The 21,702-nt window shown below is 47.2% G+C and overlaps 2 protein-coding genes across 4 annotated transcripts; one reads left to right on the top strand and one right to left on the bottom strand.

Annotated features, from left to right (window-relative positions):
- Nucleotides 1-627: 627 nt before the first annotated feature.
- On the top strand, nt 628-3,843 carry LOC125254264. Of its 3 annotated transcripts, XM_048168815.1 has the most exons (4): nt 628-777; nt 861-935; nt 1,032-1,596; nt 2,244-3,843. In XM_048168815.1, the coding sequence occupies exon 4, from the start codon at nt 2,346-2,348 to the stop codon at nt 3,417-3,419; it is 1,074 nt and encodes a 357-aa protein (XP_048024772.1). In that variant the 5' UTR covers nt 628-777; nt 861-935; nt 1,032-1,596; nt 2,244-2,345; the 3' UTR covers nt 3,420-3,843. The 3 variants fall into 3 exon arrangements, with proteins under 3 accessions (XP_048024772.1, XP_048024773.1, XP_048024771.1); XM_048168816.1 differs by lacking the exon at nt 861-935 and having other exon boundaries at nt 1,433-1,596; XM_048168814.1 differs by having other exon boundaries at nt 628-935.
- Nucleotides 3,844-18,877: 15,034 nt separating this feature from the next.
- Nucleotides 18,878-19,826, bottom strand: LOC125253936 (asialoglycoprotein receptor 1-like). Its single transcript, XM_048168194.1, has 2 exons — nt 19,448-19,826; nt 18,878-19,032 (listed from the first exon to the last, which is right to left on the bottom strand). Exons 1-2 carry the CDS (start codon nt 19,767-19,769, stop codon nt 18,878-18,880), a joined length of 477 nt encoding a protein of 158 aa, XP_048024151.1. The 5' UTR covers nt 19,770-19,826.
- Nucleotides 19,827-21,702: the final 1,876 nt, after the last annotated feature.

Here is a 21,702-nt window from a genome sequence, read left to right as displayed (position 1 = left end):
GAGTTATGATTAATTATTAATATTTTCTCTTTTGAGCTAATTTGCTACACACAACACAATTGCACTTAAAAGATTAGTTCACTTTGAAATGAAAATTAGCCCAAGCTTTACTCACCCTCAAGCCATCCTAGGTGTATATGACTTTCTTGTGCCTGATGAACATAATCAAAAAAATATTAATGAATATCCTGACGCATCCAAGCTTTATAATGACAGTGATAATGATCAACGAGTATGAGCTGAAGAAAGTGCTTCCAACCACATCCATCCATCATAAATATGTGCTCCACACGGCTCCGGGGGGTTAATAAAGGCCTTCTGAAGCGAAGCAATACATTTGTGTAAAAGAATATCCATATTTAAGAAGTTATGAAGTAAAATATCTCGCTTTCGCATGAGCCGCCTCCCGTATTCAACGTACGCAGAAAGTGTAAAACTCTTACTATCACTGTCATTATAAAGCTTGTGTGACAGTATGAATGAGGTAAGGCAGTATGAATGAGGTAAGGCTGGTGATTGACGCTCATGAGCACCAATCAGCAGCGAGTGGGCACTATTTCAGGCCTGGTTGGTTGCAGCCTGGGATGCGTCACGTCCGGATCCTCCCCCTTTTTCTGTTTTGTTTCAGGTATGTGCTGTTAGCACGTAGCATTTTGCTAACTGTTTATTATTGCTTGTTGCACTAATAGCTTGCTTGTTGTACACCAGCCTGTCTTTTCATCGGTTTGTGTGTTTCTCCGGATGCTGTTTTGGATGCGATTACTGCCCTCCTTTCAGGTATGAGGAAGTTTTATTGTAAGCCAGGTCTCGTTTCACTGAGGGACGGGTGGTTTGAGTAATGTGCAGTCCCTGTACTTCAGTTTTACCAGCGGGTTATTTGAAGGCTGTGTATCCTGAGCGGTGAACTGATTGTAAAACTCGTCTATCCGCATTTGGTAAGTTTTGTTGGGTTTACGGGGGGGAATTTCGGCGTGTGATTGTGCAATTAATAGTAACCCTGTTTGTGTTTGTATCATTCACACATGCTATAGGATTCTCCCTTTCGTCCTGGGCGATTATTATTGCAGCTCGGTTCTGTCTCCGCAGCGCGCCGAGCGAACGATATCGGATTACAACTATTTAAAGGGACTTCTGCTGCTGCCGTCTGGTTTCTGTGATTTGTTTTAACTGACTTTTTTTGGTTTACTTTGGGGTGGATGATTGTACATTTATTGGGGCTGGCCTAAGGACGACGTGGCCGCTCCGAGTCCTGTTTTCCTCAAACTTTTAACAGTTTTTTGTTTATTTTGTTTCTTTTGCAGATTTGTATATGGTGACTTGTACTGTGCTGTGGTGACTGTTGCCCATCGTGTTACGGTGGAATTGTGACTGCAATTTGCTTTTCATTCATTCCTGTTTGAGATTTATTTATTTTGTTTTTGCTTTCTTTCAGGAGCTGGGGTCCCACGGGTGAAAGATCTTTTTGTGGTGGTGGTGCTGCTTCTTCAACGTTTGCCGTGTGACACTTTTGAAGTGTACGAGTGTGTGATCTGAGTTCACGGTGGGGTGTGTGTGTGGAAGTGTGCTTTTGGATAACTAGCGCTGGTGATCACTCCGGTGGGTAACCCCAGCCCTGTAATTATATTATATTGTTTTGTTTATTTGGAAGTTGTGTAAATTGGTTTTGTTTAACGTTTCTTCCTTCTGGTTGTTTGTTTTTGTTATTTGTGTAATTGTCTGTCACTGGACCTTTTTACCAGTGAGGACATTTTCTTTTGTTAAGTTTGTTTTTGTAATTTGGTATAATTTAAGTTTATTTTTGTGTGCTGTTTTTGTCTTTTTGAATTTTCGTTTTGTGTATATTTATTTTGCATCGTCACTGAGAGAGAGCTGCTATGAATGGTACCATATCATTGAGCCTATTTTAAGTGATTTTTCTATCTTGGATTCAAATTGTGAATAAATTTTGTATTTTTATATGATGCCCACGTTTCCTGCCTACACTTATTTTTAAGAGAATCGAACCTGTGTGACCAAATAACAAACTCTGGGGTTTATTTCTATTTCCTGGGTGAAACCCTCCCAGGTGGCGTATTCGAATTTTCTACAAGTAGACAAACTTGGGCTTGTGTGTGTTAACCTGTACCGCTCCCTCGCCACATTCTGGTGTAGTCGGCAGGGTCTCTGTTGTGTAGTGCAGAAAACGTGGGTATTGTTTGTGTATTTCTGTTTTGGATATTTTGTATTTCATTTTTCTTTTTCAGAAGCTGGGCAGCAGCAGTCCTTTTAATTTTGTGGGTGTGAAGAGTAGATCCCAAGTTTCATATTTGCATCAGTAGTGGTAAGTAATTGCGGGTTTTGCAATTATGGACGACGAACTACGTGAGTTGAGAGAATTGGTAGCCCAATTAAGGGCAGATAATGAAAGATTGCGACAGGAGCAAGTGCCAATTGCACAACCTGGCCCATCTAATGCTCCTGTGTCTGCCGTTGTATATCCTCCACTCACTGGTACCGGTGCATCAGCAACTGATCGTTTCGTTTTTGTTCCTCGAGATCGTAAGTGCCTGAAATTTAACGGTAAGTCCGGCGTTATGGTCGAGGAATGGGTGGAGGAGGCTCAGGCCTGCATGCGGCTTCGCCATCTCTCTTCAGTTGATCAAGCATTTTTCTTGGTTGATCATTTGGAGGGAGAGGCGAGGGAGGAAATTCGATATCGACCAAGGGACGAGAGGGAGGATCCAAACAAAATTATTCAGGCATTGCGTGAATTGTATGGTTGCACAAGTTCGTACGTAGCTCTTCAAGAGTCATTTTTTTCCAGAAAACAACAGGATGGGGATACCTTGTTAGAGTTCTCCCTGGCCCTGTTGAATCTTCTGGATAAGGTGAAACGTCAATCACCCCATGGTATGCCTAATGCGGATATTTTATTGAGAGATCAATTTGTTGAACATGTGAGCGATTGTGCGCTTCGACGTGAATTGAAACAGTTGGTCCGCCGCCAACCCACTGCTATGTTGTTGAACGTTCGCAGCGAAGCTATTCGCTGGGAACGTGAGGGAATGCCTGGGGGGGCACGTGGTCGAAGCCAATCAGTTCCTTCCACTTATGGTATTCAGTATGGGGTACAGGGACATCAGCACACGGGGGGAAGTAGTATCTCGGCGACTTCCAAATTGAGCGAGTTGCGAGAAATGCTGAAAAAGCAGCAACAACAATTGAATCAACTTACTCAAAGTGTGGCTCAAATTCAAAATCCTCAGCGTTCGCAATTATCCCGGCTTAATCAGATCATTTGTAGAAGGTGTCAGCAGCCTGGTCACTTTGCCAGGGATTGTGATGGAGAACGGAGACCTTCTCGTTTTCCACCAGCATGTGCAGATTCCGCGGTAACGAGGGGTGGGCAGTCACAGTCCAGGCAGCCGTCGGAAAACTAGTTCCCGCTGAGCTGCAGGGCCACAGCTTGGTCGGGGAAAAGACAGGCTCGGGTGTTCTAAATGATGCCGATTTTATGTCTCGTTTTATGTCGACGTGTCCACAACTCGACGTGTGTATGGGTGGGGTTATGGTACCTTGCCTGGTGGACACTGGTTCCATGGTGTCCACCATTACAGAGAGTTGTTTCTTGACAAATTTCGGGTCGTGGGGTCAGGAACAGCTTAGGTCGTGCCACTGGTTACAGCTCCGGGCTGCGAATGGCCTCTCAATTCCTTATATCGGCTATTTAGAGCTGGATGTACAGCTTTGTGGGCACGTGGTCTTAGGGTGCGGAGTGCTGGTGGTCAGAGATCCTCCCGGTGGTTTGTGTGCTCAGGTTCCTGGGGTTCTGGGAATGAACGTCCTGAGCCGCTGCTACCAGGAGCTCTTTGGCCAGCATGGCACAAGTCTTTTTGATTTACCTGTTGTGTCACAGGCCCCTATTTCTGTTTTCCAGGCCTTACAGCATTGCCATTTCATTGACGTCCAGCCAGTTTCAGATCAGGGGGGTCGAGTCAAAGTGCGTGGACACCGGGCGTGTCGCATCCCAGGGGGCACCATGAAATTGGTTGCCGTAACATGCTCTGCACAGTACTCAAGTGGTACAGTCCTTGTTTGAGCCACCAGATTCTGGTCTTCCAGCAGGTTTGTTGGCATCTCCTGCTCTGGTACACGTGGACCATGGCACAGCTTATATGCCTGTGGTTAATGTGGGTACAATAGATGTAGTTGTGTATGCTAGCACAGTTGTAGGCACTGTCCACCATGTTAATGTGGTTAGCTTACCCCCAGAGGTCACTGAAGTTCAGGAGGTTTCAGCTAGGGTGAGTACACAAGTTGTCCAGGCTTCCCCGTCTGTACAAGAGCAGATCAGGGCAATTGACTTGTCGGTGTTGTCAGTGGAAGAACAAGGTAAGGTGAGGGCGCTACTGGATAAGTATTCATCTGTGTTTTTCATACACGATGGGGATTTGGGGTGTACTAATCTCATTTCCCATGATATCCCCTTGCTAGATGAGGTCCCTGTGCGTCAGCGGTATAGACGTATTCCTCCTTCCGAGTACGAGGTAGTAAAGGCACACATTAACCAACTGCTTGAGGCCCAGGTAATTAGAGAGAGCTGCAGCCCTTACGCTTCGCCCATCGTTTAGTCAAAAAGAAGGACGGTAGTCTACGCATGTGTGTAGACTACCGTCATTTAAACTCCAAGACCAGGAAGGATGCCTTTCCCCTACCCCGTATCGAGGAGACGTTGGACTCACTGGCAGGGGCACGTTGGTTTTCTACCATAGGACCTTGCCAGTGGGTACAATCAGGTCCCTGTTAGTGAGGTAGAATAGACCCAAGACAGCTTTCTGTACTCCGTTTGGGCTCTTTGAATGGAACAGGATGCCGTTCGGGCTTTGCAACGCCCCCAGCACCTTCCAAAGATTAATGGAGCGGTTATTTGGGGACCAACAGTGCCAGTCTCTCCTCTTGTACCTTGATGACATTGTTGTTTTCTCCTCTTCAGTTGACCAACACCTAGCTCGGATGGAGGTAGTCTTAAGCCATTACTCAGGGAGGGTTTGAAGGCCAAGTTGTCCAAGTGTGCCTTCTTCAAACGTGAGGTGCAGTACTTGGGCCATGTGATTTCATCAGAAGGGGTCTCCACTGATCCAGGCAAGATTGAGGCAGTTTCCCAGTGGCCTCAGCCAACCAGTGTGGCAGGTTTGCGGTCATTTTTGGGGTTTGCTAGCTACTACCGCCGCTTTGTGGAGGGGTTTGCGAGGCTGGCTGCCCCCCTCCACAGGTTGGTGGCGGAGCTAGCAGCCCCAAAGAGGTCAAAGTCTGGGTCCTGGGAGTTTGCTGAGGCATGGTCCACTGAGTGTCAGAGTAGCTTTGAGGAATTAAAGGGTAGACTTACCACAGCCTCCGTACTCGCCTATGCCGACTTTTCTCTTCCTTTCATTTTGGAGGTGGACGCCAGCCATGGAGGGCTAGGGGCGGTTCTCTCGCAAGAGCAACAAGGTAAGGTGCGTCCCATAGCTTATGGTAGCCGAGGTCTTAGGCCCACTGAGCGCAATACCTCAAACTACAGTTCTATGAAGCTGGAGTTTCTTGCGCTCAAGTGGGCCATGACCGAGAAGTTCCGGGAGTACTTGCTGGGACATAAGTGTGTAGTCTACACTGATAATAACCCTCTTAGCTACCTGACCTCAGCTAAGCTGGGTGCCTTGGAACAGCGTTGGGCTGCCCAGTTGGCAGCCTTCAACTTTGAGCTTAAGTATAGATCAGGTAAGAGCAACCGCAATGCTGATGCCTTGTCACGCCAGAATCCATCCGTGGTGGAGGTTCAGAATTTGTGCCCAGGTGTAGCGGTTCCAGTTGCTTTGCGTCAAGTCGACCAAGGCGGATTAGTGACTCAGGTAAACCAGATCGTATCACTTTCCTGGTTATTCCACCAGCGATATGTCTGCTCAGCAGCAGGCCGATCCAGTTATCGGAGAGCTGCTGGTATTTTGGAGGCGGAAATCCCCGCCCAGCTCTGAGGAGCGTAAGAAACTTTCTAGGTCTGCTATGCTTTTGTTTCGGCAGTTGGGATCGCCTGGTGGAGAAGGAGGGGGTGCTTTATCGTCGGGTGTTTCCGCCCGGATGGTGGAGAGGAGGTCCTCCAAGTGCTATTGCCGGTGGCCATGAAGTCGGAGGTGTTGACACAATTACACCAACAGCACGGACACCAGGGGGTGGAGCGCACCTCTCAGCTGGTGTGGCAACGATGTTATTGGCCAAGGATGTCCTCAGACATTGCCCAGTGGTGCCATGAGTGTGAGAGGTGCCAGTGTGCGAAGGGTGTCCAGCCTGCCCCTGTTAGCTTCATGGGACACCTGTTGGCTGCACGGCCAAATGAGATTCTGGCCTTGGATTTTACTGTGTTGGAACCCTCAAGTTCTGGTCTTGAGAATGTGTTGGTCATGACCGATATTTTCACCAAATACACCTTGGCTGTACCCACTAGAAACCAACGAGCTGAGACTGTGGCACAGGTTCTGGTTGTTGAATGGTTTTGTAAATTTGGGGTGCCGGGCCGTATCCATTCGGACCAAGGCCGTAACTTTGAGTCAGCTCTCATTCATCAGCTGTGTTGCTTATATGGAGTTGAAAAGTCACGTACTACTCCATACCACCCTGCTGGAAACGGCCAGTGCGAACGTTTTAACAGGACGTTGCACAATCTCTTGCGCACCTTGCCTGTATCAAAGAAGGGGGACTGGCCATCTTGTCTTCCCCAGGTACTGTTCGCCTACAACACTACTCCTCACCAAGCTACGGGGGAATGCCCGTATTTTTTGATGTTTGGGCAGGAGCCTAGACTTCCAGTCGACTTCCTGCTTGGTAGAGTCGAAGAGCCGCTGGCAGGCAGTGTTCATCGGTGGGTCCTGGAGCATCAGGATCGTTTGCAGGTGGCGTTTGAGGGCGCTCGTGAGCGATTGGGGGCCGCTGCTGACCGCCGAAAAGGCCAGGCACGATCTGCAGGTACGGGAATCGCCACTGAAGGAGGGTCAGTTGGTATATCTCCGCGACTATAGCGTGAGAGGTCGACATAAAATCCACGACCTGTGGAGCTCAGTGGTGTACCAGATCTTGAAGGCACCTAAGGAAGGAGGTGTGGTGTATACAATTGCTCCTACCACGGATTTAGGTAAGTTAAAGCATGTGCACCGATCTTTGCTGAAACCTCAGATTGGCAGGGACTCCACTCCCATATTGCAGGAGATTCCAGTAGTGGAACCTGTACGGCCTCGGGAAGAGGATGTGGATGAGGGAGATTTGTTTGTCTTGGTACCTGAAACACCACAGGTTAGTAGTAGGCAAGCACCTTGGGATATGGTTCAGTCTGAATCTCAGGGCTCTGGTGAAGCCCAGGGATCAGAAGAAATCCCTGAGGCAGTAGTGAATGTGCAGCCGGTAATGGACCCTCCTTTGCACTCTGCTTTGATGGGTGAGAGTGTGGTGAGGAGGACTGGAAGGAGTACTGCTGGGCAGCATTCTAATGTGCATCACCTCCCACGATCATTGGGGGCAGGTACGGTGTCTAGTATAGTGGGTAGTACAGCTGTGGTTTGGTTCCGTCCTTGGGACTGAATGTTAAGAGGGTAAGTCTTGGTTTAGTCCACCGTCGGGGCGACGATGCAGAAGCTGGGGGTGGACTGTGACAGTATGAATGAGGTAAGGCTGGTGATTGACGCTCATGAGCACCAATCAGCAGCGAGTGGGCACTATTTCAGGCCTGCTTGGTTGCAGCCTGGGATGCGTCACGTCCGGATCCTCCCCCTTTTTCTGTTTTGTTTCAGGTATGTGCTGTTAGCACGTAGCATTTTGCTAACTGTTGTAGCGAAAATTAACTCAAAGGGGAAATATTAATAATTATTCATAACTCATTATGATTATTAATTATGATTAATTATGAATATGCAAATCCGTTAATCAGATGAACTGGACGTAGCTACATTAAAATTAACATTACAATTAGGGCTGCACGATTAATCGCATGCTATTCTCACGCGCATTTCGTCAGTAAAGCCGGTTCCCTGATTACCGCTAAATCGCCATCACCTGTTTTTAAACGGAGCGCCTTTTAATAGACGGAGCCGTAGTTCACGGACAAGCCACGCAATATCGCGTTCATTATCGCAGGCGATTCATCTGCGATATGAACGCGATATTGCGTGGCTTTTCAGTGACCTACGGCTCTGTCTATTAAATGCCGCTTCATTTGAAAGCAGGTGATGGCGATTTAGCGGTAATCAGGGAACCGGCTTTACTGACGAAATGCGCGTGAGAATAGCATGCGATTAATCGTGCAGCCCTAATTACAATCAGTTAACCTGTTCGTCCAATGAACGCTCAGTGTTGATTGTTTATTAATTCTAAGAAATGTCAATTTCCAAGTTATGGAAAAATAATATTTCTTATTGTACTGTACTACTCAGAGCACGTAGTCCGGATCTATCACTTAAGAGGCAATTCATTAGCAGACGGAGTCAGAACCAAACGTGTATTGTGCACAATCTTTATTAACTAACTCACAAACACATAACTAAACTAACAAACACATAACATAACATACATAAAGGGTCACACACACACACACACACACACACACACGCAAGTCAGAATGAGTAATGATAGTGTTGAACCGGAAGAGATGCTGTTACTAGAGCTACATGAAATGTCAAAGGCAATCTGGAAAGGAATCATCAGTTTCTTCAGCAATAGCAAGGTAAGTCTTACAAATTAATACTAACTCGCTGTTTAGTGTTAAAATGTACGATACTTGCAAGATGCCCTTAGGCTGAGGAGCATCGGCTCTGCCATCTGAGGAGAGATCTTGGGTGATTCAGTCCGAAGTTATTGCCAGTTTTTTCCATGTTGGATGAGGAGCACATGGCTCGTTTGTAGGCCGAGGCCTACAGGCCTTGCAGGCCTGGCCTAGGCCGGCCGCAAGGAGATCGATTCGGTCGTTCAGAAGCAAGGAGGAAAAGAAGAGAGGGAGTGGCACTGTTCGCTGGTTTTTAACCTCTGGTCAAAGTCACACCTCTCAGTTGTTGACCGGACCAAGAAGATGTTGTAATTCTGGGTGGCAACACCCCTCCTGTCAGGGCTTTTACAACCCAGAAAGATTAACAAGCTGAGTTCTTGAATCAGAACTATTAAAGATTCTTTTAATACTGATGTGTTGCACAGGTATGGATGTACCGCATACACAAGCATTTAAATCTTCCCGCTACGAACGTATTGACACTAAACATGGCATGATTGAAGTTACCGTGCAGGTCATAACATTTAACAATCATCAAACATGTAAATACAATGAGTACAATACAACATCAGTAATGATGGATACCATTTCCTGAGAAGGATTCATTTATAGCACAGTCTGTCTATACATTAATGCCATAGAGTCTGTGTTCTGTGTGGAAAATGCAGGGAAGATGCAGATTTTCTGTGTCTCTACTCTGTTCTCCATGCGGCAACCGCATTCCTCGGCGCAATAAACTTGTAACTGAAAACTTCCCGGGGGATGGGGACAGACTCCAGAGTGAGCTTAAAACTATTGGTTAACTAACCAATAATTGTGTCTGATTTGCCTCAGTCATTACACTGTTTATTATTGCTTGTTGCACTCATAGCTTGCTTGTTGTACACCAGCCTGTTTTTTCATCGGTTTGTCTGTTTCTCCGGATGCTGTTCCCTTTCAGTCGGTCACGTTCGACGTACGTCAGTAGCGACCGACGAATTGGGATATCGCTTAGAGAGCCCTATCAGCTTCGTGTAAACTAAAACAAGCCAATGGAATTGGCGTGCGATATTTGCATAATGCGCACCGCCCCCGACAGGTGTATATAAATAGGAAGCAGATGCAATCGCACTCTGTCTTTCGCTTCGGAGCCATTCAGTGGTGTCCTGTTTAAGAAGACTGTTTTGTGTGAATTAAACTGCCTCGAAGAGCATTCACAGCAAGCCGTGTGTGCCGGTGTAACGGTGCTACAGCGAGGTCGCGAGCTCTCGAGGATCCGAGCTATAGCTCTCAACTGCTGTTTTCACAGCACACGCCTAAGAGTGAAGTGTGTTGCGATTTGGGCCGGTTCCTCGGTGTGTCCAGGAAGTGGTGTACCTGGCACATCGCGTCACTCCCTGTGTGCTTCGGCACGAGCGAGTTGACTGTTTTCCCCTTCTAAAAGAGCTTTACAGACGAACCCTGACAGTATGTCATTTCGTCTGTGCGTTAATGGGTGCGGTCGTTCCCTGGTCCCTGCTGATGGGCACAATCGTTGCATCTCGTGTTTGGGCATTCAGCACGCTGAAGCAGCTTTTGTGAATGGTTCATGTTCCCATTGCGGGAACATGACTATCGCGGTGCTGAGGTCGAGACTCTCCTTCCTGAAGTCTCAGGAAGCGGGGGTCCCCTCCCCTGTGCCCCGTTCGACCGTTTTTTCCGGCCCGGGCCGGAATGACGGTTCGGCGGTGTATAGGAAGGGTGACCTGAGGATTTCGGTCAGGGCTTCCCCGCCGAGCGGAAACGCTCCTCGGGCCCCTGCCGCCTCATCAGCACCGCAACCCATCGTGCCACCGTTGGTTTCCGCTGGGCCCTCTACGGACTGTCCAGCCGTTACCTTTGGTGTGCCGGCGGCGGATCGGATGTCGACCGCTGCATCGGAAGGTGAGCCTGAGTCCTCGGGGGAGGAAGATCCGGACGCGCTGCCGCCCGGGATGGTAGCGTTGCCCGAATCAGATCCCGAGCTCACGGCTGTGCTCTCCCGGGCCGCCTTGTGCGTCGGGCTTGAGTGGAACCCTCCACCCTGTCCCGGCCCATCTCGGTTGGACGATTGGTACTTGGGGGGGGTCGCGCTGGTCAAACCCAGCGTCCCACCCCAATGCCTTTCTTCCCGGAAGTACACGATGAGGTGACCAGGTCTTGGCAAGCTCCGTATAGGGCTCGTACGGGGCCTGGTCCCTCGTCCGCCTTCACCTCCCTGGACGGCGGGGAAGCCAGGGGATACGTGAGGATCCCGCCAGTCGAGCGGTCTGTTGCGATGCAGTTGTGTCCAACGGCCGCTGGCTGGCGCGGTGAGCCGCGTCTCCCGTCCCGGGCCTGTAAATTCTCAGCCGGTCTGACTGAGAGAGCTTACAGTGCCTGTGGGCAGGCTGCCTCCGCCCTGCACGCGATGGCCCTTTTGCAGGTTTACCAGGCAAAAGCGCTGTCGGAGTTGCCCCAGGAAGGTCCTGACCAACAGCTGCTTGGGGAGCTGCGCGCTGCCACTGACCTTGCCCTCCGGGCAACGAAGGTGACAGCGCGTTCTGTTGGCCAGGCGATGTCTACTTTGGTAGTCCAGCAACGCCACCTCTGGCTGGCCTTGGCAGACATGAGGGAGACTGACAAACATCGGTTCCTGGATTCCCCCGTGTCTCCGGTCGGCCTTTTCGGCGACGCGGTGGAGAGCTGCGCCCAACAGTTCTCCGCTGCACAGAAGCAGGCTGAGGCTATCAGACAGGTCATGCCACGGCGGTCCGCTGCTGCCTCCACCCAGCCGCCCGCGGCTCAGCCTCAGCCCGCTCGTCGCCGAGGGCGCCCGCCTGCGTCTTCCTCCGCCCCTGCTAAGTCGGCAAAACAGCAGCCTACACCAGTCAAACAGCAGGGTGCCGGTCGCGGACGTGGTGCCCAGCCCGTCTCTGCCAAGCCAGGTGGCAAGCGGTCGGGGAAAACTCGGCCCTGAGACGGGCGACCTGGAGCGGAAGGTTCCTGCCCTTCGGGAGAGTATTCCATCTGCTCTCCCACCCCCGGAGGAGGGCCGGGGGGATTTTGTGGCGTCTGTCCATCTACCGCCGCTGGCTCTCCGGAGTCCAGCGGTACCCACTTTGCCACAAAAAGAGCAGTTTCCTCAAACTCCAGGTCACAAGAGGGCGCGTTTGCCAGTGTGCCAGGCCCCGCCTCGCCACTCGCAACCCCCTCCCATTCTGCCAGTAGGCGACAGTGTGGTGGCGCAGACCGCGTCCCGTGCGCCGTCTCCCATTCGCACTGCTGCCTCGCAGAGTCCGACCTCACTCCGGACCGCTTCCATGCCGTCCGAGTCGGGTCCCTCTCTGCCTTGCTGCCCCACCCCCGGTGCGTCTGTGGTGCCTTTGGTCCCGCTGGCTCGGAGTCTGGAGGCGTGGAGCACGCTTCCCAGCCCGTCCCGCTGGCTCATTCGCACTATCAGACTCGGCTATGCGATTCAGTTCGCCCGGCGTCCCCCGGTTTTCAGGGGTGTCCACTTCACTCAGGTGTCGTTGGACAGTGCACCTGTTCTCCGGGCGGAGATTGCTGTCCTCCTGGCGAAGGATGCAATCGAGCCGGTCCCTCCAGCCGATATGAAGTCGGGGTTCTACAGCCCCTACTTCATTGTACCAAAGAAGGGTGGTGGGCTACGGCCAATCCTGGATCTGCGCGTCCTGAACCGGTATCTTCACAAGATGCCGTTCAAGATGCTCACGCAGAAACGCATTTTCGAATGCGTCCGTCCCCGGGATTGGTTTGCAGCAATAGACCTGAAGGACGCGTACTTTCATGTCTCGATTTTGCGTTCGAGGGTCGGGCATATCAGTACAAAGTCCTACCCTTCGGGCTGGCCCTGTCACCCCGCGTCTTTACGAAGGTTGCGGAGGCGGCCATTGTTCCCCTCAAGGAACAGGGCGTTCGTATTCTCAACTATCTCGACGACTGGCTGATCCTGGCCAGCTCGCGAGAGCAGTTGTGCGAACACAGGGACATGGTTTTAGCTCACCTCAGCCGGTTGGGTCTTCGGGTCAACTGGGACAAGAGCAAACTCGCCCCCGGGCAGAGGATCTCTTATCTCGGTCTCGAGCTAGACTCGGTTGCACGGACTGCGCGTCTCACCGAGGCGCGCGTCCAGTCGGTGTTGAACTGCCTGAGTTCGCTCAAGCGCAGGACAGCGGTTCCACTGAAAGATTTTCAGAGGCTCCTGGGGCATATGGCATCTGCAGCCGCGGTCACGCCGCTCGGATTGCTTCATATGAGACCGCTTCAACACTGGCTCCGCGGCCGGGTCCCGAGATGGGCGTGGCAGTGCGGCACGCTCCGTGTCCCCGTGACACCGAGCTGCCGTCGCACCCTTGTCCGGTGGTCGGACCCTTCGTTCCTGCGGGCCGGAGTACCCCTCGAACAAGTGTCCAGGCACGCTGTGGTCTCCACAGATGCCTCTGCCACGGGATGGGGGGCCACGTACAACGGGCATGCAGTGGCAGGTCTTTGGACGGGGCCTCAGCTGCATTGGCATATCAATTGCCTCGAGTTGCTAGCGGTACGTCTTGCGCTGGCCCGCTTCAAGAAGCTGTTGTCAGGCAAGCACGTTCTAGTCCGCTCAGACAGCACTGCGGCCGTTGCGTACATCAACCGTCAAGGTGGTCTACGCTCCCGTCGCATGTCGCAACTCGCCCGCCATCTCTTGTTGTGGAGTCAGAAGTATCTGAGGTCCCTTCGGGCCACTCATGTCCCAGGTGTGCTCAACCGTGCAGCCGACGAGCTGTCACGGCAGCCTCCACTTGCGGGCGAGTGGCGGCTCCACCCCCAGGCGGTCCAGCTGATTTGGCAGCGTTTCGGCGAGGCCCAGGTAGACCTGTTTGCCTCCCCGGAAACTGCCCACTGCCAGTGGTTTTATTCCCTGACCGGCGGCACGCTCGGCACGGATGCCCTGGCACACAGCTGGCCCCCGGGTCTGCGCAAATATGCGTTTCCCCCAGTGAGCCTTCTCGCACAACTCCTGTGCAAGGTCAGGGAGGACGGGGAGCAGGTTCTGTTAGTGGCTCCGTATTGGCCCACTCGGACCTGGTTCTCAGACCTCATTCTCCTCGCGACAGCCCCTCCCTGGCCGATTCCTCTGAGGAAGGACCTCCTGACTCAGAGACGGGGCACCCTGTGGCACCCGCGTCCCGACCTATGGAACCTCCACGTGTGGTCCCTGGACGGGATGCGGAGGTTCTGAGTGATCTCCCGCAAGCGGTTGTAGACACCATCACTTCCGCTAGAGCTCCTTCCACTAGGAGTCTCTATGCGTTGAAGTGGAACCTGTTCGTCGAATGGTGCGCCTCTCGCCGAGAGGACCCCCGATCATGTTCGGTCGGATCCGTGCTTTCCTTCCTGCAAGAAGGGTTGGAGCGAAGGCTGTCTCCCTCCACCCTGAAGGTGTATGTGCCGCTATCGCCGCACATCACCACGCAGTTGAGGGTAAGTCCCTGGGGAAACACGATCTGATCGTCAGATTCCTGAGGGGAGCGAGGAGATTAAATCCTCCTCGCCCTTCCTCCGTACCCTCTTGGGATTGACCCTGGTTCTCACAGCTCTCCGGGGTCATCCCTTTGAGCCTTTGCAATCAGTCGATCTGAAACTAATGTCTCTTAAGACGGTTCTTCTGGTTGCATTGGCTTCCCTGAAGAGGGTAGGGGATCTGCATGCATTTTCGGTCGACGAAACGTGCCTAGAATTCGGGCCCGGTGTTTCTCACGTCATCCTGAGACCCCGGCCTGGATACGTGCCCAAGGTTCCTACCACTCCCTTCAGAGATCAGGTAGTGAACCTGCAAGCGCTGCCCTTGGAGGAGGCAGACCCAGCCCTAGCTTTGCTCTGTCCCGTCCGCGCTCTGCGCGTTTACGTGGATAGAACGCGAAGCTTCAGGACCTCAGATCAGCTCTTCATCTGTTACGGAGGCCAGCAGAAGGGAAAGGCTGTCTCCAAGCAGAGGATGGCCCACTGGATAGTGGATGCCATCGCCTTGGCGTATGAATCCCAGGGCGTGCCTTGCCCGCTCGGGTTGAGAGCCCACTCCACCAGAGGGGTGGCCTCTTCCTGGGCGCTGGCTCATGGCGCCTCGCTGACAGATATTTGTAGAGCTGCGGGCTGGGCGACACCTAACACGTTCGCTAGGTTTTATAGCCTACGTGTAGAGCCAGTATCTTCACGTGTACTCGCATCCACTAGTCGGTAGACGTGTTGTACCTGCTCTAAGTGTCGGCTTGCAATGCCATTCCCGCCACTGGCCGGATACGTGCATACTTCACTCCAGTCGAGTTCCCCGCTTGGCGAACCCTGTCGAGTTCCTCCGCCTCCCCCTTCGGCTCGGACATTGCGGAGTGTCTGATGCCAGGCCTACATCCGTCGCTGACGCTGTCTGTTGGCTGGGGCCCATATGTCGTGACCCCTCTACGTGAGCGGTCCCATATGTGTAATTTTCCACGGTTTAAAACTCCCTACGGCGAGTCCGTGTCTTTCCCTTAGCAGAGCCAGCTCTGCTGTCACCTGTCAGATGAGTCTCCCCCTAACCAGGTGGAGCCATCCCAGGGACTCCATATGCGTACTGCCCCCCGGGCCAGTCCATATGTGTATTCCCACGTAAACTCCTCCCCCATTGGGTAGGTAGTGGTCTCCGCAGCGTCCCTTACGGGTTCGCTTCCCCAGTGTAGTCTAGTTACTTAGTGGGTAGTGGTTAGACAGCAGTAGACTCTCTCGGTGTAAGCTCGCCCCCTTCACCGTCAGCCGGTGCTATGGGCGGCTGAGCTTGCGCTGGGCACTGGAAGGGGTTTCGTAACTGTGGCGCTTTAGTTGGGATCCCAATTCGTCGGTCACTACTGACGTACGTCGAACGTGACCGACTGAAAGGGAACGTCTCGGTTACGTATGTAACCCTCGTTCCCTGAAGGAGGGAACGGAGACGTACGTCCCGTCGCCACAGTTTCTGTACCCTCGCTGTAGCGCGGACACCAGTTGTCTCCTCAGCGAAAAACAGAGTGCGATTGCATCTGCTTCCTATTTATATACACCTGTCGGGGGCGGTGCGCATTATGCAAATATCGCACGCCAATTCCATTGGCTTGTTTTAGTTTACACGAAGCTGATAGGGCTCTCTAAGCGATATCCCAATTCGTCGGTCACTACTGACGTACGTCTCCGTTCCCTCCTTCAGGGAACGAGGGTTACATACGTAACCGAGACGTTTTGGATGCGATTACTGCCCTCCTTTCAGGTATGAGGAAGTTTTATTGTAAGCCAGGTCTCGTTTCACTGAGGTGCGGGTGGTTTGAGTAATGTGCAGTCCCTGTACTTCAGTTTTACCAGCGGGTTATTTGAAGGCTGTGTATCCTGAGCGGTGAACTGATTGTAAAACTCGTCTATCCGCATTTGGTAAGTTTTGTTGGGTTTACGGGGGGAAATTTCGGCGTGTGATTGTGCAATTAATAGTAACCCTGTTTTGTGTTTGTATCATTCACGCATTCTATAGGATTCTCCCTTTCGTCCTGGGCGATTATTATTGCAGCTCAGTTCTGTCTCCGCAGTGCGCCGAGCGAACGATATCGGATTACAACTATTTAAAGGGACTTCTGCTGCTGCCGTCTGGTTTCTGTGATTTGTTTTAACTGACTTTTTTTGGTTTACTTTGGGGTGGACGATTGTACATTTATTGGGGCTGGCCTAAGGACGACGTGGCCGCTCCGAGTCCTGTTTTCCTCAAACTTTTAACAGTTTTTTGTTTATTTTGTTTCTTTTGCAGATTTGTATATGGTGACTTGTACTGTGCTGTGGTGACTGTTGCCCATCGTGTTACGGTGGAATTGTGACTGCAATTTGCTTTTCATTCATTCCTGTTTGAGATTTATTTATTTTGTTTTTGCTTTCTTTCAGGAGCTGGGGTCCCACGGGTGAAAGATCTTTTTGTGGTGGTGGTGCTGCTTCTTCAACGTTTGCCGTGTGACACTTTTGAAGTGTACGAGTGTGTGATCGGAGTTCACGGTGGGGTGTGTGTGTGTGGAAGTGTGCTTTTGGATAACTAGCGCTGGTGATCACTCCGGTGGGTAACCCCAGCCCTGTAATTATATTATATTGTTTTGTTTATTTGGAAGTTGTGTAAATTGGTTTTGTTTAACGTTTCTTCCTTCTGGTTGTTTGTTTTTGTTATTTGTGTAATTGTCTGTCACTGGACATTTTCTTTTGTTAAGTTTGTTTTTGTAATTTGGTATAATTTAAGTTTATTTTTGTGTGCTGTTTTTGTCTTTTTGAATTTTCGTTTTGTGTAAATTTATTTTGCATCGTCACTGAGAGAGAGCTGCTATGAATGGTACCATATCATTGAGCCTATTTTAAGTGATTTTTCTATCTTGGATTCAAATTGTGAATAAATTTTGTATTTTTATATGATGCCCACGTTTCCTGCCTACACTTATTTTTAAGAGAATCGAACCTGTGTGACCAAATAACAAACTCTGGGGTTTATTTCTATTTCCTGGGTGAAACCCTCCCAGGTGGCATAGTCGAATTTTCTACAAGTAGACAAACTTGGGCTTGTGTGTGTTAACCTGTACCGCTCCCTCGCCACACTTGGATGCATCAGGATATTTATTAATATTTCTGTGATTGTGTTTGTCAGAAAGAATTAAGTCATAAACACCTAGGATGGCTTGAGGGTGAGTAAAGCTTGGGGCAATATTCATTGAAAGTGAACTAATCCTTTAAGTACAAATAAATTACAGAAGATTTCTACATTGAAAACAGAACTTTTGCTGCTTTTCCTTAGTTGAGACCACATGACTGACTTTAAAATGGCAACTGGAAGTGAATCCATGGAATACAAATTATTTTAATTTCCTTTTTTCTCTCTCTTTTTATATGCTGTTAAATAGTAAAAAGTTGGAAGAAAGTAATTTCCATGATTTTCTAATTTTTAGAAAAGAATGAAAGATTTGCTACAAATGACATTATCAAGTGTAAATGATGGAGTCAACCAAGCAACACAATTGTATCCTTGTTGATAAAAAGAGCATGTACATGTTGAACAGACCTAAAGAAGCTACTGTACATTCAGCTACTGATATGATTGAGTATTCATCTCATTTTTCATCTTAACATTTTTTTTCTTTGGTAAACGAGTAAACTTTTAATAAGAACATTTTAGGGATGAAATTGTTCATCTGGGGGAAGTTATGACACTGATGGGTGGTTTAATTAATGTAAAAATAATAATAATAATGCAAATATATTTGCATACAATAAAGTTAGAAAATGTTTGTTTACTATTTCACTTAGTTTAAAAAAATATGTAATAGCTTTTATGATGTTTATTTGTTCAGATTAAAACAATCAATACTGTAAAGTCTGAAAATCTTTAAAAGAAAATAATGGAGGCATGGTAGAAAGTTTCCAAGAAAGTTTTAATGTGACCTTCATATACAACAAGACTTTATAAAATAGTTTTAAAAAGAAAAGAAAAGCGGATGAAGTTGAAGACATTTCTATCATCATCATTTGAATGGACTGAACTAGGAAATTACTTCTTATTTCTAATCCCATGAGCAACACAAAGATATTGAGCATCTCTTCTTGAACAATGAACACATGCAGTTACACATGGCAGTCTGTAAGAAGCAGCAGACGTCTGTCCTAACAGCCATTAAAAAATACCTTTATGTATTTTTGAAATAAATCTGCTTATTGACTTATTTTAAAATGACCTTCTCACAGACCCATTGCATAAGATGATTACATGGATAATCAGCCCATCCTGGTTCATAATTTACAGCACAATCTTCATCGATACCATCATGACTATCAGGCTCTCCAGACGCCCAGAACCTGAAATTAAAGATCAGCATTTACTTTCTGTGTGATACGATACTGGTGTTGATAATCATTTATTAGACAATAATCAGTTCAACCCAGAGGTCGGTGTGCTGGAATCAACCCATTTCCATCTGCCCTCCACATCTCTGTCAGTCAGACCAATCCAGATGTTAACACCAGCAGATATTTTCTTAACAAAGCCCTGAGAAAATTAAACAGTAACACATTTAGGTCTTAAAGAGAATTAACAGTTTTCTTTCAATAAACTCTCATCTAGTTAGTAAACATTGGTTTACTCACTTGTTCTTCTCTGTTATTTATGATGATCAGATCTGTTCCTCTCTCTGTACAGTATCTTCTGCTCTCAGTCCAGCTCTTCTCTTCAGTGGAAATGAAGTAAAGACTGGATTTATAGTAAATCCATTCATCTGTAAACACAACCAGTTTAGGTTTATGCAGTCTATTCTCACTGATCTACAAACTTATTTTTAATCAGTTTCACTGGTAACACTTTAGTGTAGGGAACACATTCACTATTAACTATGAATTTTCCCTCAATAAAATCCTAATTTACTGCTTATTAATAGTCAGTAAGGTAGTTGTTAGGTTTAGGTATTGGGAGGATTAGGGATGTAGAAAAAGGTCATGCAGAATAAGGCATTAATATGTGCTAAATAAGCTATGTGCTAATAAACAGCCAATATTCTAGTAATATGCATGCTAATAAGCAACTAGTTAAAAGACCCTAAAATAAAGTGTGACCGTTTCACCCAAATAATTAGTAATGTATCCTGTACAATACTAATGTACTAATATTTACTAATATTTAAAGTTAATGTTTACCCATTTCTTGAAGACTTTTTGACAGTTCATTTTTCTCCTTATTTAACTGGTCTCTGTGTTTAATCAGGTCAAGGTTAGTTGATGATAATCTATCTCTCTCTTTTGCCAGTTGCATGTTCTTGGTTAGTAGCTCGTCTCTCTCTTCTGTGAGGTCAGTGATCTTGATCTGTAGCTGGTCTTTCTCATTTTGTTGCTGGTCTCTCTCTTCTGTGAGGTTGGTGATCTTGGATAGTAGCTGATGTGTCTCTTCAGAGCAGTTTGTGCTCTTTGATTTGATGAGGACACACAGCACTATGACTGCAGTCAGCAGAAGAACACACATCAGCACCAAACACACTGAAGATGCTCTGGAGCTTCTGTTCCTCACAGTATCACTTCCTGAACACCACACATATGAAGATAATTGCTAATTGCTCATATGACTCAAATGTGTTATATATATATACAGTACAGTCCAAAAGTGGAACCACTAAGATTTTTAATGTTTTTAAAAGAAGTTTCGTCTGCTCACCAAGGCTACATTTATTTAATTAAAAATACAGTAAAAAAAAAGTAATATTGTGAAATATTATTACAATTTAAAATAACTGTTTTCTATTTGAATATATTTCACAAAGTAATTTATTCCTGTGATGGCAAAGCTGAATTTTCAGCATCATTACTCCAGTCTTCAGTGTCACATGATCCTTCAGAAATCATTCTAATATGCTGATCTGCTGCTCAAGAAACATTTAATGTGTACAATTGTACAAAATATTTGTGTACAATATTTTTTTTCAGGATTATTTGATGAATAGAAAGTTCAAAAGAACAGTGTTTATCTGAAATCTAATCTTTTGTAACATTATAAATGTCTTTACTGCCACTTTTGATTGATTTAATGCATCCTTGCTGAATAAAAGTATTCATTTCTTTAATTTCTTTTCAAAAAAAAAAAAAAAAAAAAAAAATCTTACTGACCCCAAACTTTTGAACGGTAGTGTATAATGCTACAGAAGCTTTGTATTTCAGATAAATGCTGTTCTTTTGAACTTTCTGTTCATCAAGGAATCCTGAAAAAAAGTACACAACTGTTTTCAACATTGAAAATAATCATAAATGTTTATTGAGCAGCAAATCAGCATATTAGAATGATTTCTGAAGGATCATGTGACACTGAAGACTGGAGTAACGATGCTGAAAATTCAGCTTTGCATCACAGGAATAAATTACTTTGTCAAATATATTTAAATAGTACACAGTTATTTTAAATTGTAATAATATTTCACAATATTACTGTTTTTTACTGTATTTTTAATTAAATAAATGTAGCCTTGGTGAGCAGACGAAACTTCTTTTAAAAACATTAAAAATCTTAGTGGTTCCAAACTTTTGGACTGTACTGTATATATATATAAATAAAAGACTCAGTACCTGTGTGTTGAGGTGTCTGTTGTCTCTTGGTTTCAGAGTTCTCGGTTTCTGTCCTGACATTAGAACTGTTTATAGGATCCACATTAATATAGATATTCATCTCTTCATCATCTTCTCTGTCCATCTCATGTTGAATGCCCATATTACCATAATAAGACATATTCAGTCTGTTGGAGTTGAATGTGAGATTGTTAGATGCTGATACTTCCAGTGGGTTGTAATGCTGTGAACTTCTGCTTTTGAGCATTTATTGTGAGAAGGCACCACTGTGGTCAAGAACATGTGATATCCATTTAGGGGGCTAAAACCCTTTGCTAACTCTTGACAAATAAATGTGTTTTTTGTTTGTTTGTTTGTTTTGTTTTTAGTAAAAAACTACTTAAGTGCATTCTTGTCTTGTGTTTAGATTCATGTATATGATGTTGTCCTTATACTTCATTAATATGGACAAAGCATGTTTTCATACAATAGTTGACTGATAGACTTTCACAGCAACTAGAACTTGTTTCAACATCTAATTAGAGATAAACTGGAATAATTTGGATCTTGACTTTTATGTTTATTTTGACATCTTTACTTCAACAAGTACTTATACTTGTAATATATGCACAAAATTCTGTTTATGGGTATGAGTATTAAGTTTTGGAGGAAGACATGGTATTTTTAAAAGAGGTACACCTGTAAAACATAAAACATTTCTGCAGACAAGACTCTACTGACACATACATGCAAATTAACACACTTGCTATAAAGCGTGAATGATTTTCATTGTGATTATAGCATATTAAAATTGATAAATTGATGGAATGTGTTTAAAAAAAAGAAAAAAAATTATTTCACAC

Source organism: Megalobrama amblycephala, linkage group LG19 (genome assembly GCF_018812025.1).
Source record: "Megalobrama amblycephala isolate DHTTF-2021 linkage group LG19, ASM1881202v1, whole genome shotgun sequence".
NCBI lineage: Eukaryota > Metazoa > Chordata > Actinopteri > Cypriniformes > Xenocyprididae > Megalobrama > Megalobrama amblycephala.
Note: the sequence above shows the minus strand (reverse complement) of the source record. Positions and strands in the feature narration are given on the sequence as shown.

Bases quoted from the DNA above. Each gene is read 5' to 3' on its own strand.
- LOC125254264 (XM_048168816.1), top strand. From the start codon at position 2,346: ATGGACGACGAACTACGTGAGTTGAGAGAATTGGTAGCCCAATTAAGG.
- LOC125253936 (XM_048168194.1), bottom strand. From the start codon at position 19,769: ATGTGTGTTCTTCTGCTGACTGCAGTCATAGTGCTGTGTGTCCTCATC. The intron at 19,033-19,447 runs GTAAACATTAAC...TTGTGTTTACAG, and splicing joins AAAAAGTCTTCAAGAAATGG to ATGAATGGATTTACTATAAA.